General features: G+C 42.2%; 2 protein-coding genes across 6 annotated transcripts in view; both read left to right on the plus strand.

The window, feature by feature from the left end:
* Window positions 1-19,291, plus strand: part of serpinh2 (serine (or cysteine) peptidase inhibitor, clade H, member 2) — a gene marked incomplete at its 5' end in the record, with an annotated part of 48,719 nt that extends 29,428 nt beyond the window's left edge. Inside the window, 11 exon segments of the mRNA XM_079671133.1 lie at window positions 4,915-5,077; window positions 5,080-5,203; window positions 5,205-5,295; window positions 5,299-5,370; window positions 5,373-5,457; window positions 10,012-10,107; window positions 10,517-10,578; window positions 10,581-10,739; window positions 10,742-10,900; window positions 17,488-17,559; window positions 18,806-19,291. Of these exon segments, the coding sequence (XP_079527259.1) occupies window positions 4,915-5,077; window positions 5,080-5,203; window positions 5,205-5,295; window positions 5,299-5,370; window positions 5,373-5,457; window positions 10,012-10,107; window positions 10,517-10,578; window positions 10,581-10,739; window positions 10,742-10,900; window positions 17,488-17,559; window positions 18,806-19,108 (1,386 nt within the window). The 3' untranslated portion in view covers window positions 19,109-19,291.
* Window positions 19,292-26,290: 6,999 nt separating this feature from the next.
* Window positions 26,291-27,077, plus strand: part of LOC307034391 (uncharacterized protein) — a 70,226-nt gene continuing 69,439 nt past the window's right edge. For all 5 annotated transcript variants that reach the window (XR_013806878.1, XR_013806879.1, XR_013806880.1 and 2 more), the window contains exon 1: window positions 26,291-26,411. The gene's annotated coding sequence lies outside the window, so the exon portion shown is untranslated. The remainder of the gene's footprint in view (window positions 26,412-27,077) is intronic.

Raw genomic sequence — 27,077 nt, forward strand, 5'->3', positions numbered from 1 at the left:
AGGTGTGTGGCGGTTACTTGGGGGCGTGGTAAAGAGCAATATTTAATTCCTATAAAGATAGTTGTCAACACTTCCTTGAAGCAGCTGTGTACTCTTGTGGGTGCTTGGCATTTGCTTTTCTCCCTGACTCACTGAGCACATTAAAAGCCACTTATTTGCCTTCCTCGCTGTGTGCATGTGCGCCTGAAAAGATGTGTACCCTTGTCTTTTTTACTTCTGTGTATCAAGTTTGGTTAATTTATAGGAGCGACTAATGAAAAAAAGGGGTGAGATACCACCTAGTTTTTCAACATCCACACAAAGAAAATCAAACCCCCCCCCCTTCTGTCTTGGCAGCTCGGTACACTTTCACAGGGCTTCAGGAAACATGTAAAGCTTATTGGAAACATTCGAGATGAACAGCAGATGTGTCTGTGATTTTGGCACTGTTCAACATGTTCACCCCGACCCCAACCGCCACTGCCCCTCCTCACCTTTCTCTCCCACTGCTCCCTCTCTCTCTCTCCCCCATCGATTAAAAACACATATTCCTTTCCTTCCATCTGTCCAGCCATACCTCCTGTAGCCTTAGAGAGTTTTGCCCTAGATTCAAAGTGAGTTAAAAAACATCCCAGTTGGGGGACATGTTCATTCCCCTCTCCTCAAATCTCATCTCAAATGTTATTTTTAGAACTTCAATAAAGCAGACTTAAACTTCCCTTTTAACTTTCTGTGTTCCAAAATGATTTATTTACATTTGTACTGTCTTTTTACTTTTGTCTCCAATCGTCTAACCTAATTTGCCTTAGTTGTTTTTTAGCATATCAATTAACAACATTTAAATCCTAAATACAAGTGCAAAGGTCAAACTCCTGATGACCTTTCAATATTCCTGTTGTATTCAATGCTTCCCTGTGTTTAAAAGTCAGGGTTTGGCACAAGCAATGGTGAAGCTTTGGATAGGCTTCAATAAAAATCATGGTTGCAGCTTAGCAGCTTGGCCAGACATTAAGTAAGAGCTCTAATTTGAAAGGACCACAATGGAACTTGATGTAAACTAACAGGGCCCTGTGGGTTTAACCAGACGGGGCCCAAACTGGCTCTGTACTAGTTGAAGCGGACCCGAGCTAATGACAGACAGACCAGAAATGACGAGAACAGGGGCTCACATGTTACATGCTGTTTGTTCTGTACTGACTCCAAAAAGTGCGAGACACGGAGGGACGGGGAGACATTTAGACAGTGTTGGAAAGGGAGAAGGAGCAGGGGAGAGATGGGAAAAGAGTAGGAGTAGGGGTGAAATTAGTGGAGAAGTAGAGAGGAAATGGGTCGACAGTGAGTAAGGGGAGGTGGAGGAAAGGGTGGGAGAGGACGGCGGCTGTGGGGGGACACTTTAATATATTCATAAGAAAAGTTTGAGTTTCTGTTTTAGGTACTGTAAAGGGCTTCGGTCTGCTTTATGTTTCAGAAATGTCACTTCTCTTCCAGGCAGAGAAAGGGGAGAAAATAGATGTGTGTGTGTGTGTGGAGCCCCCAGAGGTTGGAGGAGTACAGAGGGAACTACTTAAACCTCAGGCACAGTGACAAGGAGGGATGGATGAAGGGAAAGAGGAACAGAGTGAAAAGGATTCTAAGAAAGCAGGGCTAATGTAGTGCAAAGTAAAATATTCAATTTTGAAAACAGTGAAGGGATAGTGAGGGGTAGAATAAAATAAAGCTATAAAGTGTGTTTCGAGGAGAAAATGAATATCGCATGAAGAGGGACAGAATAGCTGTAGGCCAGTTGGCAGTGACCGTAACAGCCTTCATTGAGAGGTGTTGATTCTGAAAGCGAGCCTAAGAGCCACAAGCGCTTGACCTCGACAACAACCGAGAACAATGGCCACATAAACTGATAACACGTTAGGTGAAATGCAGCGTTTACTGCCAAAACAATGACATCTGGAGCTGGAAAACTGAATCAAGGCTCCAGGCTTGAACGAGGTGCTGAGAGGTGAAAGTGAACATTAGGGCAGGGTGCAGGTGAGATTTGGTGTTGCATTATGGTTAAAAGTGCACCCCTTTTTATAAATCCCCAGATGCACAACCCAATGACCGGGAGTGTTCTCAGGTTACCAAGCAGTTCCCTCGGGGACTCGTTAATCGGCGTATCAAGCCCTGTTTTTTTATGAATCACCTGCAGTGCAATATATGTCAGTGCTCATTACTGATGAAACTGACTGTGATGTTGCACTGGGGGGTCCCAGGAGGGGGCTGTGACTCCTGCGGTGACGGTTAAGACCTTTGACGTCGCACACACCGTCTCGTCTCAACTTACATGTGTACATGCTGTGGTACTGCCTCAACGCCATTAACCAATGTGTGTGTGCCAGTGTGTGTTTCTTTTAAGTGATGCGATTTCACGTTTGCTGTAGGCACAGTTTGACATAAAGCATTAAGTTGCTAAATTAACGTACACTGAACTGTAAAACGTACCACTATTTAGGAAAGGACCTGATCAGAACGATTGACTAGTAAGACAGCAAAGAGGCGGAGGAGGTCTCTGTCATGTACAGTATGCTGTTTTAATGCTTCTCTTTTCAGTGTAGATATTCAATAATTAAATGATTTGTGTCTTATTTCCAAGGAAGTCTGATAAATACGTGTCTGCGAGGGAAGCGCGTGTGTCTTTGCAAAAGAGACTGAGAGGGAGAGTGGCAGCTCAGTGTGTGTTTGCGAGTTCTGCTGTGAATGTGTTCCAGATAGTGCTGCTGATGGTTATCTTTCGGAGAGAGCTCTATTGATTTGGCTGGGGTAAATAATTGGTTGGGTCTACAAGCTGTCATGTTCGGCCTGATTGCTGAACATTGGTGGTCTCGCAGTTATCTTCCTCCATATCCCTCTTTGATCCTTCTCTAGCCTCCTTAGTCTATCTCTACATTTATCGATTAGGACCTCATATGACCATTCTCCATCTTTCAATTTGGGAAATAATCCTTGTCCCGAAGCTGTGGGTAACAAGTTATCTGCTCTACACTGCTTGTCCTGCTTTAGAGGGAGGGAAAGTACAATTTGGGAAAGCGAGAAACATAAAAACTGACGAGAATACAGAATGAGGACATTTGGAAGGGTCAGACGAATAGGCTTGCATGGCCTGTCCTACTTTTCCTTGACAGTGGAATACATTAGTATGCAACGTGGGGTGGGGTGGGTGTTGAGGTCTGCTGGGAGTGGGTGGAAGTCACCTGCAAGTGTAATTTCATTAGGCTAACTAGAAATAAATAATCTGGAAGGGCTGTTTTAAACATTATAGTGTAAATTCCCGTTCCCGTATTAGATCACACAAATGCAGACAAATGTAACACTAAATCCCATCTTAAAACCCCTCATGTGGATTTGCCTGGATCAAGCCTCTGCCTGCTGGCTCTGTGGTCTATTTCCTCTCCACTGGGAGGGCTGGGTGTCAAGTTTGCGAGGCCCTGGCCCACATGCTGCAGCCTCTCAGGGTCACTGAGCTGAGGCGATGAGAAGACCATTAGCGACCCCGCTTGAATGGCTTTGGGAACTACAACTCCCACTGAGCCAGGAACAAGAGGCTTTATTATCCAGGCAAACCCACAAAGCTTGCTTTTAAAAATGCGTAGAAACGCCTCATTTATTGCAACTGGTGGAATTTTGTTCGCTTAAAAAACCAGGCCCAACATTACATGCACATAATTCCTGCCAAACTCACAGGGAACGGCTGTCATATACCCCTACTGGGACTTAAGCATTTTTTATTATGGTTTTGTATGGCATAAAGGTATAACTCCTACATAACAATAAATGTACCACAGCTGACTTTAAAGCGACCCTACCGTAGATTTTCTCCAGTGGTTAGCTTTTATAATAGATTATACATATTTTTTATACATGAAGTTGCGTATTAAGCTTTTATTTGTAGTATTGCTACAATAAAATTTAGTTAAATGCAATGCTTGAAACACGGGCTCGGCTTTGAAACAGAACGGGCTTTAAATAGTGCTTTTCAAAGTATGAGACTCAGCCTAAAACCACTATGGTTAAGTATGTATTTTGGGTCGTATTTAAAGTTTTACGAAATGTTTCTTAAGTCTTAATTAACACCGTTAAACTCAAATAGTGCTCAGTGGCAGTTTAAACGGGAAGCGTGGAAGTTTCTGGAAAAACTGAATTCTTTCCCGGGATGAAGTTAAGAGGAGACGGTAAACTTCCTCCGAGAGCTGCCACGTATAAACCCACTCACAGCCCCACTTCCCCGGGAGGACGTAACTTAAAAAAGGAGCAGCAGCAGGGAAGGAGAGGGATACACGTGAATTAATTAACGGTAACTTTAAACAAATACGCTTTTTCCGCCTTTCCTTTTCGCCTGGAGGTCTTCGGAAATCATAACAGAGTAGACTGGACCAGACGGCAGATGTGAGCCGTCAGTCCTGTCACCGGCTCGCTGATGAGTGTTTTTTTTTGTTGCAAGGCACAATAGAGAAACGCGAATGCTAAAAAGCTTCCTTCGAACTTAATTTAAGTTAATTGTCACACTGGTTTTCCCACAGCGGGTGAGATAATAACCGTGTTGCCAAGTGGGAGGAATTTACAAAATCAAGTTGTGGCTCTGTAGGAGCAGGGACTGCTGTTTGCACAAGTTGATGTCTTTTTACAGCAGAGAGGGAACCCTTAGGCTGTGTTTATATTGCTTTATCTAAAATATAAACAGAGCAATAACAGCACGAGCAGCAATTACACTGTTAAAAAGCCGTTAAAATATATGTTATAAATATAGATACAGTATATCTTTGTGTACTAAATGTGAGGAATGCATTCTCTTCATCCATTTCTTCACACATTATTTGTACTGACTCTGCTCTGTTTCCTCTAGATCTGCCATGTTCCCCAGGCTTCCTGTCTATTTCCTAATTTCTTTGATTTGTTCTGGTGCAGGGCAGCACTGCTGTTTCCTCCAAGCAGAACCCTGCACCCCGCCCGCCTCCCCCCCTTGGTGACCCCAGCTGGACTCTTGGTCTGCACCTGTACAAGGCCCTCCACTCTGACTCCAGCTGTGAGAACACTGTCTTCTACCCTCTGCTTGTGGCCTCCTCACTGGGAGCCTCGGTGGGGGCTCGGCAGGCACCACTTCCAGCCAGCTCAAATACCTCCTCAAGACCTCGACCCCCGCCAAGGCTGGAGCTGAAGACCTTCTGTCTGAGGCGTTGAAGAGCTTCACTAAAGCTTCACCTGCACGCGTCATCAGCCCTGTTTTCAAAGCAAGTTCCTCCAGTCAGCCAGGCATTTGTGAAAGAGAGCCAGGCCAGGTTTATGCTGTAGCATCAGCCTCTGGGAAAAGGAGACTCCAAGACTGACCTGAAGCAGCTCCATGGCTGGGCTAAGGCTGGGCTGGGGGGGGGCAGGAAGGAGCTCCTCTAGTGGATCAAATCCAGACTAAGGCTAGAGCTCTGATACTGGCCAATGCACTGTGCTTTAAAGGTATGTAGACACAATGCAAGGTAATTACACATGTTTACAAGTTGACTCGTACTCGTAACTTTGGTCATAAAATGTTAGAAAAATGATGCTTGAAAAATTACTATTACAATTTTCTATTATCAAAATTGTTGTCGATTAATTTTCTGCCAAATAGACTACCGGTAATCGATTAGTCCACTAATCTCTGCAGCTCGAGTCTATGTTCTCAACATGTTGGATACAATGGTAGTGGTTGAGAAATGATTCTCATAAAATAATATGCAAACAAGTCATAATTTCTCACTGTATCCAAAACAGTCATGACCGTGACTCTTAATGATTCAACTTTATAGCCAAATTAATATTTTATTATGTTGCGTACCCAGTGGCATAACCGCCTGGCTGCAGACCCGTAGCTCAGCAGCCTGGCTGGACTGAGTAATGCTGAATTAGACTGGTGTGCTTGGTAATTGTAGAGTCATTTCTAATTATGCAATGTCTCTGTATCGATGTTGTTTTGCTGCATTGGATGAGAAGTCTTAGAATATTAATGTGGCATGTACAATTTCCAGTGTTCTGACAGCACTGATAGCCTACACACCACTTTGCCTATTACATTGTGTGTGCCAGCATGCCCACCTGAGTGCAGTGTGTGTGTGTGTGTGTGTGTGTGTGTGTGTGTGTGTGTGTGTGTGTGTGTGTGTGTGTGTGTGTGTGTGTGTGTGTGTGTGTGTGTGTGTGTGTGTGCAGTGGACTCCAGCTGGTGGACACAGCAGATAAAGGATGATTCCGGGGCCTATCACTGAGAGCTTATTCATCTTCCATTGGGGGGTGATGTGTCTTCTTAAATAATTGAGTAACAAGTGTCCAGACTCTCTCCCTCTGTGTCATGCCTAACATCTGTGCTCGAAGCGCTCCAAGTCTGCAGTGGCACGGCTTGGCTCGGATTTGTTCTTTGTTACACACTGCAGTAGTAGATGAAGAAGTCAATGTTTCCATATGAATGCATTCATTCGGAAGACATCCGTTGCATCTCAAAACAATCCATGTAATGTTAAATTCATTATTTTGCCCTTTTTAAAAAGTTCATTCAAAGTTCAAAGAGCTAGTAACTTTTTGACCTTTGATTATACTTTTTAAAAGGATATAACTTTTACATCACTGTTTAAGGATGTCCGTGTTCATACAACTAGTGTTTAGTTAATTATGAGTCAAAGAAAAAGCAAATCGCCCATGGCCATGATAACTTTTCAGGGATATAATCTACCATCTCTTTCTTCCTCGGAGCACGGCCAACATTTCCATGCCTGCTGATCTCATTTTTGTTTGCCGTCTCCACAAAAGATGATGACGTGTTAGATACATCCTTCTGTTTCACTCGTTTGTTTTCTCTGTTTTTGTGCTTTTGTCATTGTTTATCACGTGTCTGATCTACCCCTGTCTCCTCTTCCTCCACATGTCTCCTGTTCACGTCCTTATCTGCCTCTATCTGCCTCTTTTCCTTCTGTTTCCTCCTGCAGGTATTCTTTTTATTAGGTGCAAAGAAGGCGAGGCGGCTGAAGTGAAAACAGGCTGCCAACAGATAGACAGCCTTTTGAAAATAACATTCCCTGACAGACTATATACATTGATAAGCATTTTAATTAATTTTCCTTTGTTTGATGTTTTGACTTCATTACCAAATTCGTTTTTTTTGTGAGCAGATTCTCAATGGTCGGTTCATTAATTGTGTTAAGGGAAATATACAAATTAGATTATACAGCAGATTGGAGCACACAAATTAGATTACCTAAAATTGGATTCCTTTAGTTTTGATTCGTAATTCACAAGTGGTCAATAATTTTCTTCTTGCTCATACTAGCTCCCTCTGGATGCTTGTAACTTTTTGTATTTGTCTTTGATTTCACGCTCCTTAGGCAATTCATAGTGTGTGATAATGTAATGGTTTCAGAGATGTCGCCGGGATTTCTTTTGGCACTGAACAGTCGTCTGCTTCCTTGCCCGTTCCTGTTTGTTTCACTTCCCCTTTAGTTAATTATTGAAGGGTGAATTAAAAAAAGCTTTTTGCTGTCCCTCCTTCCACGGGCTGTACACAGCATCCAAAGAAAGGGAAGGTCAGGGCCAATTAGTCGTGGAACATGTTTACAGTGGAGAGACGTTAAAAGCAAAGAGAACTACAAGAGCACTGCAGAGAAAGAGCAGTGCAGGGAGAGATGTCTGGGTGGGAAGGGGACAAAGAGACGCAGGATAAAGAGATGGGAGCAAAGTAAATGGCCAAAAACTGAGGAAAGCAAAGAAAGGGTGGCCTGCTGAGAGAGCCAAAGAGATTGACAGACATGGTGCAGGGATGTAAAAAGGCCTACCTTGGGAGTTTCAGTCCACACTAGTTAATTAATTCAGGCTTTGTTCCTCTTTTAGACAAACAAACACTGCAGACGGAAGAGGAAAACTAAGATTGTGAATGAAAAGAAACATATACACAAGATAACACGGGGAACTAGAAGAGGAAAGAAAGGGCGAGAGAGAACAACAAGTTCCCACTTATGTTATCTCTAATAATAGCTTCTGAAATACAACAACTTCTTGTAATCAAAGGTTGATGAGGGAGCAGAGGGAGCGGGTCCGTCTCATCGATTCTCCTCTGCTTGTAGCCTGAAGTTTACAGTATGAATTGGTAAGTCTGTGAGCTATTGGATTTCTTGGCTGTGCATTTTTCTCATTGTTTATCGTTGATGGATATTAATGAACTCAAGTTTCAAGGGATCTCTCTGCTATAGTGCTGTCCTATAAAAGAGGATAATGTAGTGCAAACCCAAAGCAGGCCCTGCTGCTCTAGACACAACCACACACACACACACACACACACACACACACACACACACACACACACACACACACACACACACACACACACACACACACACACACACACACACACACACACACACACACACACACACACACACACACACACACACACACACACACACACACACACACACACACACACACACACACACACACACACACACACACACACGGTGAGGTCATTAGAACTACACAATTCAAACATGTATACATACTGCGCAGGGGTTATTCCTCATTATGACATCGTTCCAGCAACACGGCTGCCACTTCAGGTAATCTTCAACCAGTTGTTTTTGAATTCCAGCATGATCATGTTTCCATCTCCGATGTTACAGGAAGCGGAGCGAATGTCTGTGACTTGCGCTAGCATGCCTGGAAGGAAAACTCACATGTTGGAGCTGTAATGCTGTGACTTGTTATTGGCTGAAGCACAATGAGGGCTTGGGGGTTTTTGGGAACGCCAAGTGCTGGAGCAAGAAGCCTATTAGTTGATCAACATAATATACATCCACTATTTGGGAAGTCTATTCAAGGTGGCTCCAGTTTTACACAAGTTTAGTGTAGTCATCATAAAGAATTCCAGACAGCCCATAAAAAACTGTTTTATTGGCTCTGGAGATTTGCAAAGTCTGATGAATATCACCGATGACTCAATCGGGGCAGTATGGTTGAAAATAAGTCCTTCATCTTTACAATTTCAAAATGTTTTGGAAAAGTATACTAACGGAACATTGTTTCATTCATTTTGAACATTCTTTTTTAGCCTTGCTGGCGATGTGACCTAGCCTTACTTAAAAGAAGTGCAGTGCTTAATATAGAGTATCTTTTTAAGTCCTTTATCCAGCAGAAAATCCAAACATTTAAATGACAAAGAATATCTGGCATGTGGCTGGGTTTACTTTATTTAATTAGTGATTCAGAATCCACAAAAGGCCTTCCTTTTTATATTTACTTTTAAATTGAATTATTCAACTTGAAGGCCTTGGGCTCTGGGAACATGCAATACGTAACTTTATCTGTTTTCGGACTAATAATTGAGTATCGATGGAGAATAGAAAGCCTTTAATGATAGTCTTTATTGACATACATGTAGCCAAGCAAAAAAACTATAGACTATTATCAGGGTAGATGAACCATTAGATTTATTTGGCACTCTTGCACCTTAGTATTGTGTCAAAAGTGGGTTAATCGATCATTTATGAGGAAAATCATCGTTAACTGCGGCCCTAGCTGGCGTCAGACGTCACTCGAGTACAAGTCATAATCTGTCGACTTCCTCGCTCCATGCCTGCACCATTGAATGGCCCAGCGGCTTGGGGAATGTATTGTGAGGTTATTACAAAAGTAATTCCACCACTCTCAGCCCCTTCTAAATTGACAGCTGTCAGGGGGTTAGCAGGGCCAAGTGGGATGTGGTGAGCAGTGAATAGGACCATGTAGCCTTAAGGACCTCATAACTGCCTCAGTGTAGCACTCAGCTCGGCAGCATTGAGAAGAGTAGACGCTTTATGAGGGGCAGTAGATATTGAAGATTCATGAGCAGTGTCAGCCGATGTCACTGTGCGTGAGGTCGGAATGTATTTTATGAACATGGCATTGTTTAACCTGTTGTCCACTTCTTCCCCTCTTCCAATCATTAAGTATTTCCTCACAGGCTCTGATGTTCTGCATTCAAAATGTCCTCTACTTGTTTGTGTGTTTGCTCAGGGCTGTGGGAGAGAGAGTTCAGCGAGGGGGGCAAAGATATTCGAACCTTCCTGGGAAAGAAGTACACCAAAGAGATGATGATGATGCAGAGAGCAGGTAAAAAAACACACACGGTCTGCTGCTACTGACCTCCTGCCAGCAAAGCAATTTGAGTTGTGAAATTGTTTGAACATCTGCAAAGTCCAAATCTTCGGCTTTCCAATTTTTGTGTCTATAGTTTATTCAACACGCTTTTCATATTTTATACTTTGTCAAACAACAAGGAAGAGGGAAGTCCTGCAGTAGCAGCAGTAAAACATGTTAGGGAGATAACTTTACAGTATATGCTACTTCATTATAATATCATTTATTATTTGTAGGCAGGTGAGAACTTGCTGCTGAACTTCCAAGAGAACTGCTGATTCACACTTTACTGTTGAAAAGCAGTAAATATCATTTTATGGAAAATGTTCTCCTTTCCTCTCTGATCTTCCTGTGCATGCCTCCGCCTGTCACTGTCCTCCAGGTTTGTACCGTTACCATGAGGACGTGCAAAACATGGTTCAGGTTCTGGAGGCGCCCCTACAGTATGTGGGGGCAAGGCCAGCATGGTGCTCCTCATGCCCTTCCATGTGGAGGATCTGAGGAGGTTGGAGAAGCTCCTGACCCCCGAGCTGCTGACCAAGTGGCTGGAGAAGACCAACATCACCAGTGTGTCCATCTCACTGCCCAAGGCCAACATCACCAGTGTGTCCATCTCACTGCCCCCAAGGCCAACATCACCAGTGTGTCCATCTCACTGCCCAAGGCCAACATCACCAGTGTGTCCATCTCACTGCCCAAGGCCAACATCACCAGTGTGTCCATCTCACTGCCCAAGGCCAACATCACCAGCATGCTCAGTCTGAAGGTCAGTACCACACACTACTAGTTTTATCATTTGGTGTAATATACAAAAATTGGTATGTAAGTTCTTCAAATACTCACCACTTTAATAATGAATTTAAAGTCAGGGTAGTTCAAAGGTATGTTAAACTTACAGTAGTTTAATTGAGTTTTTTTAGTAAAAAAAAGACATAAAGATACCATTAAATTAAGATGGAATAAACTTGACCTCATCCCATATATCTCACATTTTGAGTCCCAGGCTAGAGTGGTATCTCTATTGCTGAATTCTCTGATATGTCTTGATAAAAGCTGGAGCTGATGTCTTCTTCCTTACCTGAGAAACTCTGCGAGGGGCTTCTTTATGTCCCTGACTATCTGAGGCTCCCTGTTCTCAGCTTTTTAGTACTATAGTGGGATTTGACCGAGTCGATCCCTGCAGCAGCCTCAATTGTTGTCTATGTTATTACTTTCTACTTTTCATTTATTTCCAGTGTCCACAAACTGAATCACCCTTCAATCCACCTCATATGGTTTCTTATATCTCCACGATATCCATCCTCATGGTTTCCTCTTCATCCTCGCCTTTGGTTTTTCCACGTCTCCTCTTCTTTGTTTTACGCGTCTCCCTTTGCCATTCATGTCTTCCCTCTGCCTCACTACTCTTCCTCCATGTTGCATGTCATTTCTTACTCTTTCTTGTCCATCTCAATACATTCGTCACCTGTGACCTCTGTTTCTCTCCTACTTTTCTCTCGTCCTCTTCCTCTGCCTCCCAGTAACTGAATCAGTGGCCTGCCTTGCCTCTTCCAGTTCATTGCGGACTGACTTAGGGGGGTTTAAATGTCACTCCTTCCCACGCTTCTCCACTCTCCCTCGAGGAGACGGGCATTGGGCTGAAATATCATTCAGCAGGGAATCAGACCCTAGTATAGGGTCAAGAGGCCTGGAGATGACCATACCTCCTCAGTGGGCTTCCAGACCCTCCCACAGACTTCCTTTCTTAGGGTCAAACCACCGCCCAGCTGTTAGTCTGTGCTGCCCTCAGCCTCAAAGCCAGCAGGTAGCCGGTCTGAGTCAGAGCAGACAGACAGGCAGCAGCTTAGTGACTGCTGATGCTAATATAAGTGCATGGGGCTTGTTAAGGTTCACACAGGCCAAACCAGAGGCTGTGTCGGGGGCCGCCGACTGAAAGGCGGGAGAGTTGTCGAGCTAGCGTAAGAACATGTATTTGACCAGGCCACAGGGTCCTTGACACGGGGCGAGGTCACAGACAAGTTGCTAGAATCACGCAGCCTCCACACCGCTGAGAATATCCTGCTGATGTGGGTCAAGGCCAGAAGAAAGTTTCATTTTCAAGCTTTGTGCGCTGACCTTACCTGCAGTCACGGTTCGACAGGTTAGCTTTTTTCCTTTGCAGTTGCCTGGAGTCTAGTTTTATGTACGTGTCTCCTGATTTTTCACAAGCTACATGATTCAAATACTTCTGGTCCTGGTTTGATCTTATCACGCTGAAACACTCCCACTTGCACTTGAACTGTGGGTTCACAGAGTGGAGTTTATTTTTCTCACAAATCATATTCCAAGGGCAATGTTTGCCATTTCATCTGGCAGAAATGTTCGTCAGCATTGGCTCAAAATGAGAGGCTGCTATACAAATGTTTTGTACCCTGAGAGCAAAAAGATTCTTAATAGATTTTAGCTTCTTCACTTGCATAGGGAAGCACGATGCTGATGTCGTAGTAACTTTGTCAAGTAATGCAGGCTGAGGTGAGAAAAATACAGTAGTGTTTACAGATTGAACTAGTTAAGGAGGACAGACCTTAAAATAAATGTTACTCTCTATACTTACATTTCAGAACTCACAATTTTCCTTTAATTTCTTAAATCATTTTCCTCAACTTTTGTTCCATTTAAATGTTGCCTCGTACGATTTTGAAGTGAAGTCATACAACCTCTAGATCAGGGGTTCCCAACCTTTTTTCCCAAAGTGACTCCTGTTGGAAGTTGCGTCCCCCCCCCACACACACATGGGGTGGGGAGCAACAGCGGTAATTAAAGTTTAAAAGTCTCAAAAATGCTACAACTACTGTCACAAACTGGATGAATGTGAAGTATTTTGTTAAAGGAGGATGAAAGCGTAATTAAGGAGCACTATTGGAGTGACTTTGATGGTTATTGGACTCAGGATTAATTTATTTGGATTCCCGCTGTATGAAGAAATTAAAAGGACGGCGCAAGTGAAAACAATTCACAAAGGGATTAAACTGTTCAAAACACATGTTCAAAGTAAGCCGGATTTTGCCGATGTGTTTATGTGGATTCAAAAGTCGTAAATAATCTACAAAATGGAGGAGACCGATCTGATCGGAGCAACTGACAAGACTGTGACAAATAATCCAACTGAAACCGGCATGGACAATGATAATGTTTTAAAAATGCGCTTATCCAGAAAAGCCTATTTTGGACACTTAACGGGCAAGAAGAAACATTTCTATTAATGAAGGAATTATACATTTCTGTCTTTTTATGCCTTTAATACTAACTTGAATTGTTATTACAATTAATTAATCAATCATGTTTTATATTTTATTGTAATGTAGAGACAAGGCTTTTAGTGACAATCATGTATTGCCTTACAATTATATGTAAAAAAAAAAAGTCTAAATATGATATTTGGCCTCAAATCATCTGAGGCCTGGCGCCCCCCTGCGATCTTTAGACACCCCAGGTTGGGAACCACTGCTCTAGATAATGTTGAAGTTGAAACATTTTCATATTGCATGGATCTGTCTTCACATCCCTTCCAGTAGCTCAGAACAAGATCCCCCCTGTTTGCATCCTCTTGCGTCTTTCCCTTGACTCTACATGAAGTCATACTGCTTCTAAAAGGTTGCATTGAGTCTGGACATACTCTTTGAGTCAGAGAGAGACAGTTGCTGGTGGGAAAAGATTGTGGGTGAGTGAGAAAGACACAGTAAGAGAGAGGTTGGTTGAACCTGACTGACACACAGCATGTCGGTAAAACCCATTTCCTTAGGACAGGGCACACTGCCTGGAATCTATTAGCACGGCCTCTGTAGATGTACATTGTAACCTCATCATGAACTGATGAAATCCGCTTTGGCCTCTTTCTGGTTTAACAAACATCTCTGAAGAGTTGTGCTGCCATGTTATTCTGCTCGCCATGCCCTGAGGAACACGCTTTTGATATGAACATTGTCAGGGCGCTCTGGGGAGGACTCTGTAATCTAGAACTAAAGCTTGAAACAACCATGACTTTGCAACGGAAAGAGCAGTAAACAAAATGTTACACAAATCGTCTTTTGTCTCTACGAGAGAGTTTGCCAGACAGAAGAAAAAAGATTCACTCCTGCAAATAACTAAAAGTAGCTTTGCTCTCATTATGTAACCTAATTATGGACACGCACTTGAATGTTTTGGCCTCTGTTTCTCAGACTCGTCGAGAGTTGTCCGCCTCTGTTTGGTCTCTCGAGGAAAAGAAGGTGCATTTGAGGAATCATTATGAAAGGACTGTACAAACTCTCAACCCACTCCCATCTCATTTCATCCGTCTGTCAAGCCCCTGTGGCCAGCCTGACGATCATTTTTCCAATTGGTACGGGCAAATAATTGCTCATCACCGCGCGTTAACACTGTTTACCACTCTGTCTGTCAGTGCCTCCGATGGCCATGGACTCCTGGGACAGGAGGGCGGCATCTAGACAAACAGATGATCATAGTAGTGGGTGTAACACCAACCCTAACGCCAGTGTCCGCTGAGCAAGGACACAGATAAGGACAAACCAAATGAAGCACCTCTGGGTCATGTGGCACGGATTTGCCACTTCCAAACGCACCCATTCCCTCCCTCACCTCTGCCCTCCCCGTCTTATCAGTCCCACAGATCTAATTCCTTTATGTAGGTCTCACATGTTGTTGTAATACGCCATCAGTCAGCGGCCGCACGTTTGCTCTGCTGACCTAAATAGGAATGACATTCGGATGGGAAGTGAGCAGGAGAGGTGGAGGATGACGAGGGGGGGTCAATGATTGCTCGGGGACAAGGTTAAAAGTGTTTGAGAGTACTATAAATAACTGCAGAAATCTGCCTTTTTTTCCTTCTTTCCGTCTGCCTATTTGCGGCGTTCTCCTTCGCTGAAGGGCAGACTTTGTCGGAGTCTGTAGTCGGAGAACTCTCTTAACAAGCCTGGCCCAGAGGTCACTGGATAAACCACCCTCATCGCTCTCTCCCTCTGTCTCTGATGCAGTGCTGACCAGGCCACACACACATACACACTAATGGTGAAGCTTGAGCTCCATCCTGGCTATATCTCCAGCCGGTGACTAAGACATATGAGCGCGCACCGGAGAGCTCACTCAATCACGGATAATGAGGTCAAAAGGCCATCAAATATTTACAAGAGCACACTCGGCAGTATACAGTGCCGAGGGACAGCTGTTTTAACACAGCTACCTCAGCCCTGCTTTATATGAATAATCAGTAGTGTTTCATGGCCATTATTTAGATATCCACACAAAGATGCGGCTCCTTTTTTCCTTTTTCCTTTGCGCTTAAGTAGCCCTGTGGAATAAAAAGCGATACATGTATTTGAGTGAGTGAATGAGACACATAGAGTATGTTGTGCACAATAGGTAAAAGCCCATGTAAATAACACACTGGTGGTGATATTGCTGACGAGACTCAATAAAGAAGCCTCAGGAGAGCTCATAGAAAGAGAAGTTTCTTCTTTCTTTAAAAGCTTGCATCAGATGTGTCCTTAAAATGGAGCTGTGATGAAGCCAGTGCTACAAACTGCATGTTTCCACCCACACAGAATGTAAAGGGCAGTATTGATTTAAGCAGAACACGTCTGTAGTTGTTTAAGGCGACGACAGTCTGTGAGTGTGATTGGTAAGCCAGAGGCAACAGGAGGTGGAAACTGATGAGAGAGAAACTGAGATGTGAAGATCTCTAGTCTTAGTTCTTTTTAATGGTTGGTTTATTCAATCAAAATGTACAGTAGGTGTCACAATTGGTTAGTTTTCGTTTATGTTGACAGAGAAGGAAGAAATCATACCGTTTGTGGTGTTCAATAATGTACAAATAAACTGCCTTCTGATCCAACAGATTCTGAGGTTCATATTATTATTATTTATCTATGTTGGACAAATGAAGAGGCAGACAGGAAATGCTGTAGCTAACAAAAAACAAACAAAAAAAGGGATTGGATTTATAAGTATTTGGATTTGAACAAACTTTTTCCAGCTTCTTCTTTGTGATGATCTTTAGTCGTTTACCTGCTTCATAATAACATTGTAGACTGGACATTTTGTAGATTTGGAATGTTAGTCTTCAGAAAAAGCCATTTTTAAGATGTCATATTGGGCTTTATGAAATAATGAGTGGTTATTTATTGATAACTTTTTTCCAACAAATCATAGACATAGTTTTTCATGGAATTGTAGTAATAGCCTCGTACCAACTTGATTCTGTCCATGGCCCTCTACTTTTTATTAAGAAGGTGCTCATATTTGACTGTTGAGAAACAAAACTCTTATGTCGGTTGACATAGTTACTCTGTGCTTTGTGTAGTCCTACCTCAGTTTTGGTCACCCTAAGGCACCTTTCCCAGTTTAAATCCCATAGTTCACAAGCAGCTGCTGATATAAAAAGAGCAGACAATAGTCACCCTGTTATATCTTCATTTTTCTTCTCATCTCTCCTCCTACAGTCATTTTAAAGGCCGCTCTTACTTGAAGTGACTCCTCACAGATAGAGCTGTAACATGTCCTGGCTGCCACAACCTATCCCCTTTAAACGCCCACAGGTTCACCCAACACGCTACTTAGTGGGCTCAACCATCGAGCTGAAATAATGTGATGCGGACTGGAGTGCTGCACACCTGAGGACTGGTGCCTGTAAGCCACACACACATAGAGGAAGCCACTGGCTGACAATGCCTGTGGCTGTACCTTCTCAGACAAATAGCTAATTGATGCTGTGTGCGAGGCATCAGCAGTCTGCCCAGTGGTGTTCCATCTAAGATTCATGTGGCGCTTCAGAGAGAAAGGGCACCTCCCAAAGGTTTTTCACACCATTTAATGCAGCGCCACATCTCTCACATGGCCTCCATAGGATCCTCTGACACCTGGTCCGTTTCCCATCGCGGTGCCACAGGGTTCCTTAATTTTTAAACACTTTATATCTTGAAATAAAGAATTACCAAGTGTTCCTGCCCTGACAGGAAGGGTAGGAGAGATGGAGGGGAAGGCTAGGTCAGGTGGGGTTGGTTGGTACTATTTATATGCTCCATAGTGGCACCAGCACTACTGTAGGCCAAGAGAGCACGTTCCTCATGGACTACTGCAGAATTGAATGAGGCAGACACCCAGAAACCAGCTGCGTTTCCTCACACACACACACACACACACACACACACACACACACACACACACACACACACACACACACACACACACACACACACACACACACACACACACACACACACACACACACACACACACACACACACACACACACACACACACACACACTCATTTAGCTGAATCCACCCGCTTACATCTGCTTCTGTTTCCTGATTTTAGATGGAGATCGAGAATTTGCGAGAGCAATGGATACCGGGCCCAGCCGAACTGTCAGACACAGAGAAGGATGAGGTGGGGAGAGAAAAGACTGAGTTAGGAGCAGAGAGAGGGAGACAAAGTGGGATAAAACAAAGGCAGATGAGGGATGAGGATGCCAGGCAAGTGGCAGAGCAGCAGAGGAAGACAGTGATGTAGTGGTAGCGAGTGGAAGGAGAGAGGAAGAGTGGAGCAATAATGGATGAGGACAATAGAAGTGCATTAGAGCAGGAGGTGTGTGTCTGTGTGGAGCGGAGCTTTGCATGCAAACACTAAAATGGGATTGACAGATGCCTACAACTGTATATACATCTACTTATTGCGTGTTTAGGCATAAGCCGACATGATCCAGCCTAACTTCTTCTCTTATGCACATCCCAACTTCTAAGTAGAAAAGCAGACGTTCTACATGGATTATTACAATTGTCCATATATATATACTGAGCTATAACAATGTGCTTTTGAAAAACAAAGCCAAAGGAAGCACGCACAGTCACCTAGACAACTCTTCTAAATGTACTGTTTGTGTCTGCCTGTAACACATATATCCAATAAAAGAGTTTAATTAGCAAAAAGTTTAACAATGCTAGAAAAAAACAAGATCTTCACCCACTCATCTCCCTCTGCAACTTGTCCTCCAGTCGTGGCCTCCCACTCGTCCGCACAGTCACACGCTCACACCCACACATGCTCTCATCTGGCCCCTGGAGAAGCCTGTCACCGTGAGTGGCCCTCTGCCATGGGAGGATAAACTACCTGTCATGACGACGACTTTCTGTGGAATTCATATCAGAGCCAAAACAAAGGAGGTGCTGGGGGTCACGGGGCATCACTCTTAAATTATTCATCCACCGCTTCCTCCTTCCGTCTCCTCTCTGCCTGTCGCCCACTTTGTTCTGCCAGCTCACAACAAGGGCAACCGTCAGCCTCCTTCCCATCTCGAATTATCGGGGTTGGAAAGTAAATAAACAATACTAAACAATACTATCCAAAACTCCTTTAGAGAAGTTACTGATTCATTGTTTTGGTGGGTTTATGTTTACGTTGAACATGTGGCCGGGTTCCGTGCGGTTCTCCCCGCTTCCGAGGGTCACAGCGTTATGACATTTGACAATATGCTTTCCCTCCTACTCGTTGTTTGGTCTCCTTTGCGTGCATAATTGATCAGTGTCCTGGCAGCTGCTTCATCGCACACACTTCTCTATTTAGTATGACCTCAAAGCTTGGGGATAATTGATTCTAAGCAGTCCATGAATTCAATCACTGTGTTTTCTTGTTGCAGAAACAGTTGTCCGCTCTGGGTTTGACCGAAGCGTGGGACCAGAAGGTGGCTGATTTCTCCATGGTGTCAGACAAGGGCAAGGGGAAACTCCACCTGGGGGGTTTTCTGCACTGGGCTTCTTTGGAACTGGCTCTTCAAGCTGGGAAAGGAGGCACCAATGTAGACGAGAACGTAGAAAAGCCCATGCTGTTCTACATCAATCACCCTTTCATCTTCTTTGTCAGAGACAACACTACTGGAGCCCTGCTGCTGATGGGAGCTCTGGACCAGGCGGAGGGAGAGCCCCTGCATGATGAACTGTAACACCCGCAAACCTCTGTTCTTTGCCCTGTCTTTATTTCGCTCTGTTCCCTACACACTCCTTCTCAAAGACTAGGTTTGTAAGTTGAGACATTGTCATTCACTGTGGTACGCTATCACATCAGACTACGGCTGCCTGTCACACATTGACACTGCATACTCTCACGCTGACTGACACTGACACTGCCATCCCCGACACTCTCACAGTCACACACATACCGGCACATAAAAATACTGTAGAAGACGTTACTTAAGTTGACGGATTAAGCGAAAACACTAACTTGGAGAGTATTTTTTCGTCACCCACAAAACAAAATGTCAAACAAGAATGCACTGACAAACACTAACATGCAGTAGTTGTTACACTCAACATCAGAGAACGTTAATGAATAGAGGCTCGCATTGACACTTCCTCCCCGTCAGGAAAACAGGTGAATGTGTGTGTGCATGCGTGTGAGTTGACCCACAGATCAAGGGTAGCCATGCGGTGTTCTCGGAGCTGGCAGGGGTCTGCGGCGGGGTCCCCTGGGCTAGATCAGCGGAAGACTGATGGATCAACCAAGTGCTTATTGATGAGCCAGCTTAATGCTAATAGCCGTAATGAGTCACAACGCCTGTCAACAACTCGGAGAGACGGGATCCTTTTAATCTCTTAATACCAGCAGGGATCAATGACAGCGTTGCCCCAAGAACACGACTGACATCGCTTGACTTAAATGTAACGACTTACTACATTTAGGATGATTACAGCAATTCGAAGAGGTATTGATTTGTTTGTATATTTGTTTTCTAAGCACCAGTGGGGATTGTCTTGATATGGGAATGACTGATAAGGTGTATTATTTGAGGTGCATTTCTTTTAAATATTTCTAGAAATATTTTACTGCTTTAAATGTACTTTACAAATACATTATTCACGTTGACTTCCGCAGCTCCATCTTGCTTGACAGCACTGATGCAAGAAGCTTTTTTGTTTGTTTTTGCTTTTACCCTGTACTAAATTGGCTGACATTGAGCCTCAAGGGCGTATGAAAACAGATTTAAAAAACCTGAAGCAGCTTCAGTTATTGAATTTTGAGGGACAACACACGATAGACTTGCAGTGCTTAGAAAGTGCAACAACAACTCTGTCAACACACTCAGCAAAAATGCTTTCCAACAAGCAAATGTAAAAAACTCATCATGTGTATCAACATTTAATGTATTTTCATTTCAATTCCTACATTCTAAAAAGTATGGTGATTCTTTTTTTTCTTTTTTTAATGCTTTCAGTGTGGTACCAGACAAATACCTGTTTTATTGACTGTTACATGTGTTACAGGGTTATTAGAAGCATCTAGACTCACATCTGGTCCATCTGATGCACATCATTAATTCTCCAGTAACACCCCTGTATTACAGCTTTGTTCCTAATTTAGCCCTCTGCACAGGTCTGCTCGGCAACAGTGGGTGTTGCACGTGTGTGCTCTTGTAATGTACTACAATGACCTCTGCAGGGGGCCTCCTGTGCAGCAGAGATTGTAAAGGGCACGGTACTGCAGGTATACAGCGTGCTGAATAAACCCGAGAGCCCCGTTCAGACAGGACTATGATGGATCCGAGGCCTTCTGCTGTGAGCACATCAATCCTGCTCGTTCCAACAGCAGCTCCCCGCTGACTCACCTTCACATTGCATTCAGTGCAGAACACTGACAAACACATACAGGTCCACATCCGCTCACAAAGACCAGGTAAGAAGGCCACATCTCTCTACTCACAGTATACGGGTTTGTAAAATACGTCCATTTACTTATTGAGTGGTTTTAGAGGGAAATTGCACTCGTAAAAAATGTATGATGTTTTTTTCTATCCTGTCTTTCTGTACACATTTTTGTGTTTTCCCCATTTTTGGCCATAACACATTTTTGAATTAAGACTTAATGTTTTTAAGGGCCAAATGTATTAACTATTTGAAAGGAACAGCAAGAGTTTGCTGAGGTCTGTGGAGTGAGCCGTGAAATGCACACATGCTTCTTGATACACGTCTTATTTGGACAGCTTTCATATACTTTTATTATGTTTTTCTTGTGTGTTTTTTTCTTTTCGAATTGATGTCACTGAGCCATACTTTGCACAAAATAAATCGTTTATCTCCAGATTACAGCAGGCGCGGAAGGTTTCCAACTAATCAACACAAAATAATTGGTAAACCAGTAATTAGTGCAAGATCCTATAGGTTTTTTGAATATAATTATCCATAAATTGAATTATTCATGCCACCATGCTTGATATATACCACAATGAAATAGAGTTGTATTCAGAGCCTTTTTCGATACATGTTGACAGTTTGTGTGTTTTCTCTTCAGCAGCCGGGAGCCCCATTTGGCCGATAGCTACAGCAACATTTTGGACAGGTAATTGAGGTGAGCTGCAATACAAGCTCCCTGTGATCATCACCAACAGAGCTTTGTCTCACTCTCTCACATGAAAAAAAGGTTTGAAGGGAATTGAATGTTTAATCTCCATTTTTAAATAAATCATGATAAAAGTGGGACCATGAACTGTACGATGGGATTAACTCTTGGACATTCAAAGTGGCAGAAAAGAGGGTGAGACCACGAAAGAGCACTCAGAGCAGTCAACCCAGTTACAGTACAGTACTTACCCTTTAGAGGAAATCATAGAAGTGGCTCTGCTCAACTAGGGGTCAAATGCTGACAGAAATGCTACAGAGGCTCGTCCCGCTCCTGTCTCAAAAATAAGAGGCAGGCCTGTAATACATGAAGCAGCAATTTATTTTACTTGTGTTGTTTAGAGACACACATCCAACTGCATGGGAGAATTTTTAGATGTGGATTTAAACCTACAAGGGAAATGCAATTCAACCCCACATGCACTTTTTCTACTATTTAGATAAAAAAATGGCCTTCAGTCATTTAATGATCATAACAAGTGTTAACATACTCTAGCTTTACTGTAGCAGGAGTTCACATAAGGCTCTTAAAATCTGGGACATGCCTTCCTGTTACTCTTTATTAAAACAAACCTAGTTTATTTTGTATAAAATCTGTAATTTAAGCAAATATTATAAATGATATAATGTTATTCTAATTTATTCGTAGATGTTAAAAATAAGGTAGCGTCCTGAAAACAAAATAGAACCAATGCTGAATGAGACCGAAATGCTAAAAATATCACTCTTAAAACAAAATAGTTACATAATCAAAAAATATGCCAAGGTTACAGGCTGATACGTACATTAATAATAAATGAATTTGTGTACAAGCACAAGTGGATGAAGTATTCACACCTTTTATTTAAAACGTAATAAAAAAGTAATAAAACCAAAGAAAATAAAGTTATCCATTAAAAAAGGTAAAGCTATAAAAGTATTAGCATTAACATGTAAGTAGTCTTTCTTTACAACTGCCCACAATGTTATAGTGTACTGTTACATTTTGAATTGTTCAATTTTGTTATGTATGTATCTGTCTTATATCCATATTGTTATCTAATGTTTTCAAATTTGGAGTAAATATTGCAATGTTTGCCTCAGAGATGTTGTCGAGTGTTACAGGTAATGGAAATATCCTACATTAAAAGTGTACTGAAGTAGAACCACAGTAGGCCTACTTGAGTAAATGTTACGTTTAGTTACTGTCCACCACTCAAAAAGGTAAGATGGTTTTTTTCGTTCCTACAGCCATCCGACAGATTTTTGTTTCAATTTATATGGGTCTTTTATAAAAGTGTATCACACCGGTGAGTTTGTCATCAGTTATTTCAAAAATGAACAAACTGTAAGAGACGTATTTATCGAGATACGTACGGTGGCCCAGAGGGCTCAGTGCGCAGGTAAGAACGTTGTTGTGGCCAATTAATTCTGACTTCTTTTTTTTTATGTCGTTGCAGTGAAGTTGTAAAAGGCGATAAAACAACTATGTTTCCGCATTAAGCCTGTGAGTTAGCTTATGTTAGCTAACTGGTAACAGGTAATCTAACTGTTAAGTGGCTAATAAAGTTGGTTAATTACTCTTACGCAGTGCCATTTTATTTGGTGTTACCATGTTTATTAGATTAAAACATATTTTTTAAATATAAATATACAGAAATGACGTTAACTGTACTTGCAGAAATCAATTGTATATGGTTAATACAAAAAGTATGTTCATATGACGTCGATATTTTTGTCGATAAGAAACAACAACAAAATTAATAGTGGCCTATCATTCTTAATTGTTACCTCAAATATTTGTAAAAGAAAAGTAATGTGTAGCCGAAGTGTTAATTAAACTTAAACACCAGTAGGCCTATGTGTAAAGCATTCTCAAAGGGCAGGTCATCTCTGCTTTATTTGTGTCCCTAAAGCTTAAAGATGATAATAATAGACTCTCGGTAGACATTTTGGCATGCTACATAAGGACATTTTACTTGGCTATCTGACATGGCTTACTGGGACACTACTACATGGAAGCAGTAGTTTCACCTGTGCGTTCCCTATCGTTGCAGCACAGTCAGTTTTGGCAATGAAGTAATATCACCCAATCTTTGATACAACCATTTTTAGAAATATAGTTTATTGTTGCCTCCTTGGAATTAACTCTATTGCTTATTTAGTGAAAAACCCCAATACCACCGTTTATACAATAACATGTTGGAGAGTATCTTGAAGTTCTGGCAATATTTCTTTAGCAATTTCAATAGGCTTGATCACAAAGGCATGACTTAAAGCTATTATCTAATCTATATAGAAATACAGGAAGTCACAGACATAACATTAGCACCAATTAAACAAAATCCTAACTATTTGCTCTATACCATTTTGTACATTTATTTATTTATACATTTTAATTATTTATTTCACTTTACACCCATAATTGATAAGTGGATCAACCACAATCTGACCAAAACACTTTTAAAGGCTAAATATCACACAATAGCTTTACTTTGTCAGCATTGTCTTGTCTTTTTCAGCAGCAGATAGTTAATCTGCCTGAAGCAGTCTGTCTGCAGCAGCCCATATTAATGTTATTGATCATTGTCAACTTTTGTGCTTGCTCTCAACTCACACTGTATAGCGTCAGGCTTTTGGCTTTTCTATTTCCAGCAAAGGTTTCTTTTTTCATTACACCCTTTCTCCGTTCGTCTCCCCAATAACCTCCTTTATTGCACACGATCCTTAGAAAGTGACAACTTGGGAAACTGAATCAAAGTTTCAATAAAAACCGGACTGCTTTGGGCTTTGACAAGTGAGCTGGCTGGAGTGGAACAGTACAGGAAGAGACTGAAGGAGGACATATCGGTCCCAGGAAGATAAATAGTTCATGAAGCTGTTGACTTCACCATTTTATTACTTTTGTCTCCGAATTTTCCGGCTGCCTGCAGCTCTTTCTGCCCACAAATTATTCATTGTGCTCCCTAAAGGCCGCAGCTGTCAATCCTGGGATTAGCAGTCGGTGGGGAAGATGGTTGTTGTAAGTTTGTTATGGGCTCAAGTTGCATGCATACTTGTCAGGGTCCTGATTAAAACAAATTAAAAGCTAAAAAAAAAAAGCCGTGGCACTGAACACTCTCAACCTGGACTAGAGCGCTTTAATGTTTTAGTTCTTTGACCTTACTAATCCCCTTTTTTTGTAGCTAAATCAGGAGGACTCAGGAAGACCATGTATGGCAGACTGAAGTCCCTAATCATCACTGCAGGTGGTCCAACCTGAAGGTAAACTAGAACGATAGCTACAGTACACACAGGGACATACTGTATAGACACCATGCAAGCAAACGAGACACAAAAGTGATTATTTGTGCATAAACAATACTCAAACATTATGATCATATTTTCTCTTTGAGATTAAATGCATCATGTAATTGTTTCATTTTCAACTAAAAAGTGGTCAATTATTTAATCAATTATTTAATATAATCAATTATCAATCAAGCGTGTGTGATGCAATTTTAGGATAATGCAAATAAAAAATATATACATACAAGTAAATACTCCTGATGCCTTTAAAATTAATTTAAGATGCTAGATCGTGTGCGAACATGGTGAAACTCAAATCCTTTCTGCACTTTTTACACAGTGTCATGCTATGAATGTGTTTTTTTATGTGGTGTCCAGCTAAGCTTTAAGATGACAAAGCATCTTGTAATTATCCTGTATCTTTTCTCCTCAAAGATGCCTCATTTTGTAATTATGTGATTACCTCTGGGAGGAAGTAATTGTGTGATTTTTCCTCAGGAGTTTGGATTTTCACATTCCATTTATACAAAAGTGGGTCTCATCACAGTTCCATCACCCATTAAGTCCAGGCTACTGTCAAAAGTAATAACAGTGCTCAAAATAACAAAAAGGAAAGAGAGAATAGCAAGATTAGATTATTCTGTCAATGTGAAGCCAATGTAATTATACAAAAATGGTGTCCTTCAGTACTGTGTTTCACTGCATTTCAAAGGTCTATTAAAATGTTCTGGGTGCACGTTGCTGCATATACTGTACACCACAAGAACTTCATTACAGAAAAAAAACTGCTTGTTGTATCTTAAATGAAGCTTCAAAGATAGGAAAAATCCTTCCTTCCCATTACAGAAACAATTCATGAACTCATCTCTGTGCCCCATCCTTCCTCAAACCCTACATTTCATCTTAACAAATCCTAACTAAACCATTATTTGAATATTCAGTCAGCACACTTGTCATGAGGCTATCTAAGTTTAAAAAAAACACAGCTAAACACAGCCAGGCTACTTGATGTGAAATCCATAATATTAAAGTAACTAAAGACATATCTGCAGTGGCGTTTTCTCCTGGAGGCCAAGGGAAGCCAGGCTTCCCCTGTTTTTTCGGATTGTAGTTATAATTTTAATAAATAAATAAAAACACTTCGTTTAGTTTCGGAAATTCTTTGTTGTGTGTTGCTGCCGGCCCGTCTCTCCCCCATTCTCATTGAGTATTTTACAAAGAGTGAAACAGCGCCCCTCTAGATGTTATGGTGAAACAGTAGATTGCACTCTCTGTTGCGAGAGGAGGCCAGCCGAAATTTGCTTCCCTTGGTGAAAAAAAATGGAGGGATTGACCAATCAGATGAGGCTCACGTCATGCCCCTGCCAACCTGTGATTGGTCAGGACAATGCCAAGGGAAGCCAGAGGCGGCTGGCTTCCCTTGCCTCGCAATCCAATCAAATCGCATCAATTTAGTGGTGCAGTGACGCGTCCCAAAAAGCGGAAGTAAGCTGCGCCCGGTTTCCCTCGACAAAATAGCAATGGGATTTCTCCATAGGATTTTGGAAAATAGCTCGAAAAAAGATCAGTGGAAAACGAACCTGTTAGGTAAATGCACGTTTTGTTCAGTCGGATAATACCCACATGTCTACCCTACTTTTATAATTTTCGAATCATAAATCTAATCGATAGAAGATAGATAACGTCACTGCACCACTCTCACCGCCGTTAGAAAGTAGCAAGCAACTGAAGCAAGTGCAATTATGGAGGGTGGAGATTCGGAGTATTTAATCGAAAATAATTGTACTAAACTTCCGCTGCAGCAGCAACAACAAATACAATCTGATGACAGGCCAATGCCCAAACTGGAGCTGTGTACAGCGAGGAATAAAAGAGCGAACCGGACGTAAAACGTTAAAGGTCTCCAGATTTAGTTTGTGAATGAATGCTTATTAGAGTTTCGGCTGGAGAGTGCGTGCGGACCTTTCGGTCAGATAACAGGCGTGTGTAAGTCCTGCATCTGTATGATACAAATGTGTGTAAAATGATACCGGGCACTGTAATCACTCATCTGGTTACGTTATTACATTGACCACCACACCCCCCCACCCCAAAAGAAAGGACGTATTATTGGCTTCCCCTAATTTTTTCCCCACGCCACGTTACTGCATATCTGCAGCCTCAGTCTTTAAGGCACTCTTAGCAAAATAACAGCCAGTTCCACCAGTGGTCGCATTTCCGCTTATAGGCCTCTATAGAGACGAACATAGAACC

Source organism: Notothenia rossii, assembly GCF_949606895.1.
Source record: "Notothenia rossii genome assembly, chromosome: 3".
NCBI lineage: Eukaryota > Metazoa > Chordata > Actinopteri > Perciformes > Nototheniidae > Notothenia > Notothenia rossii.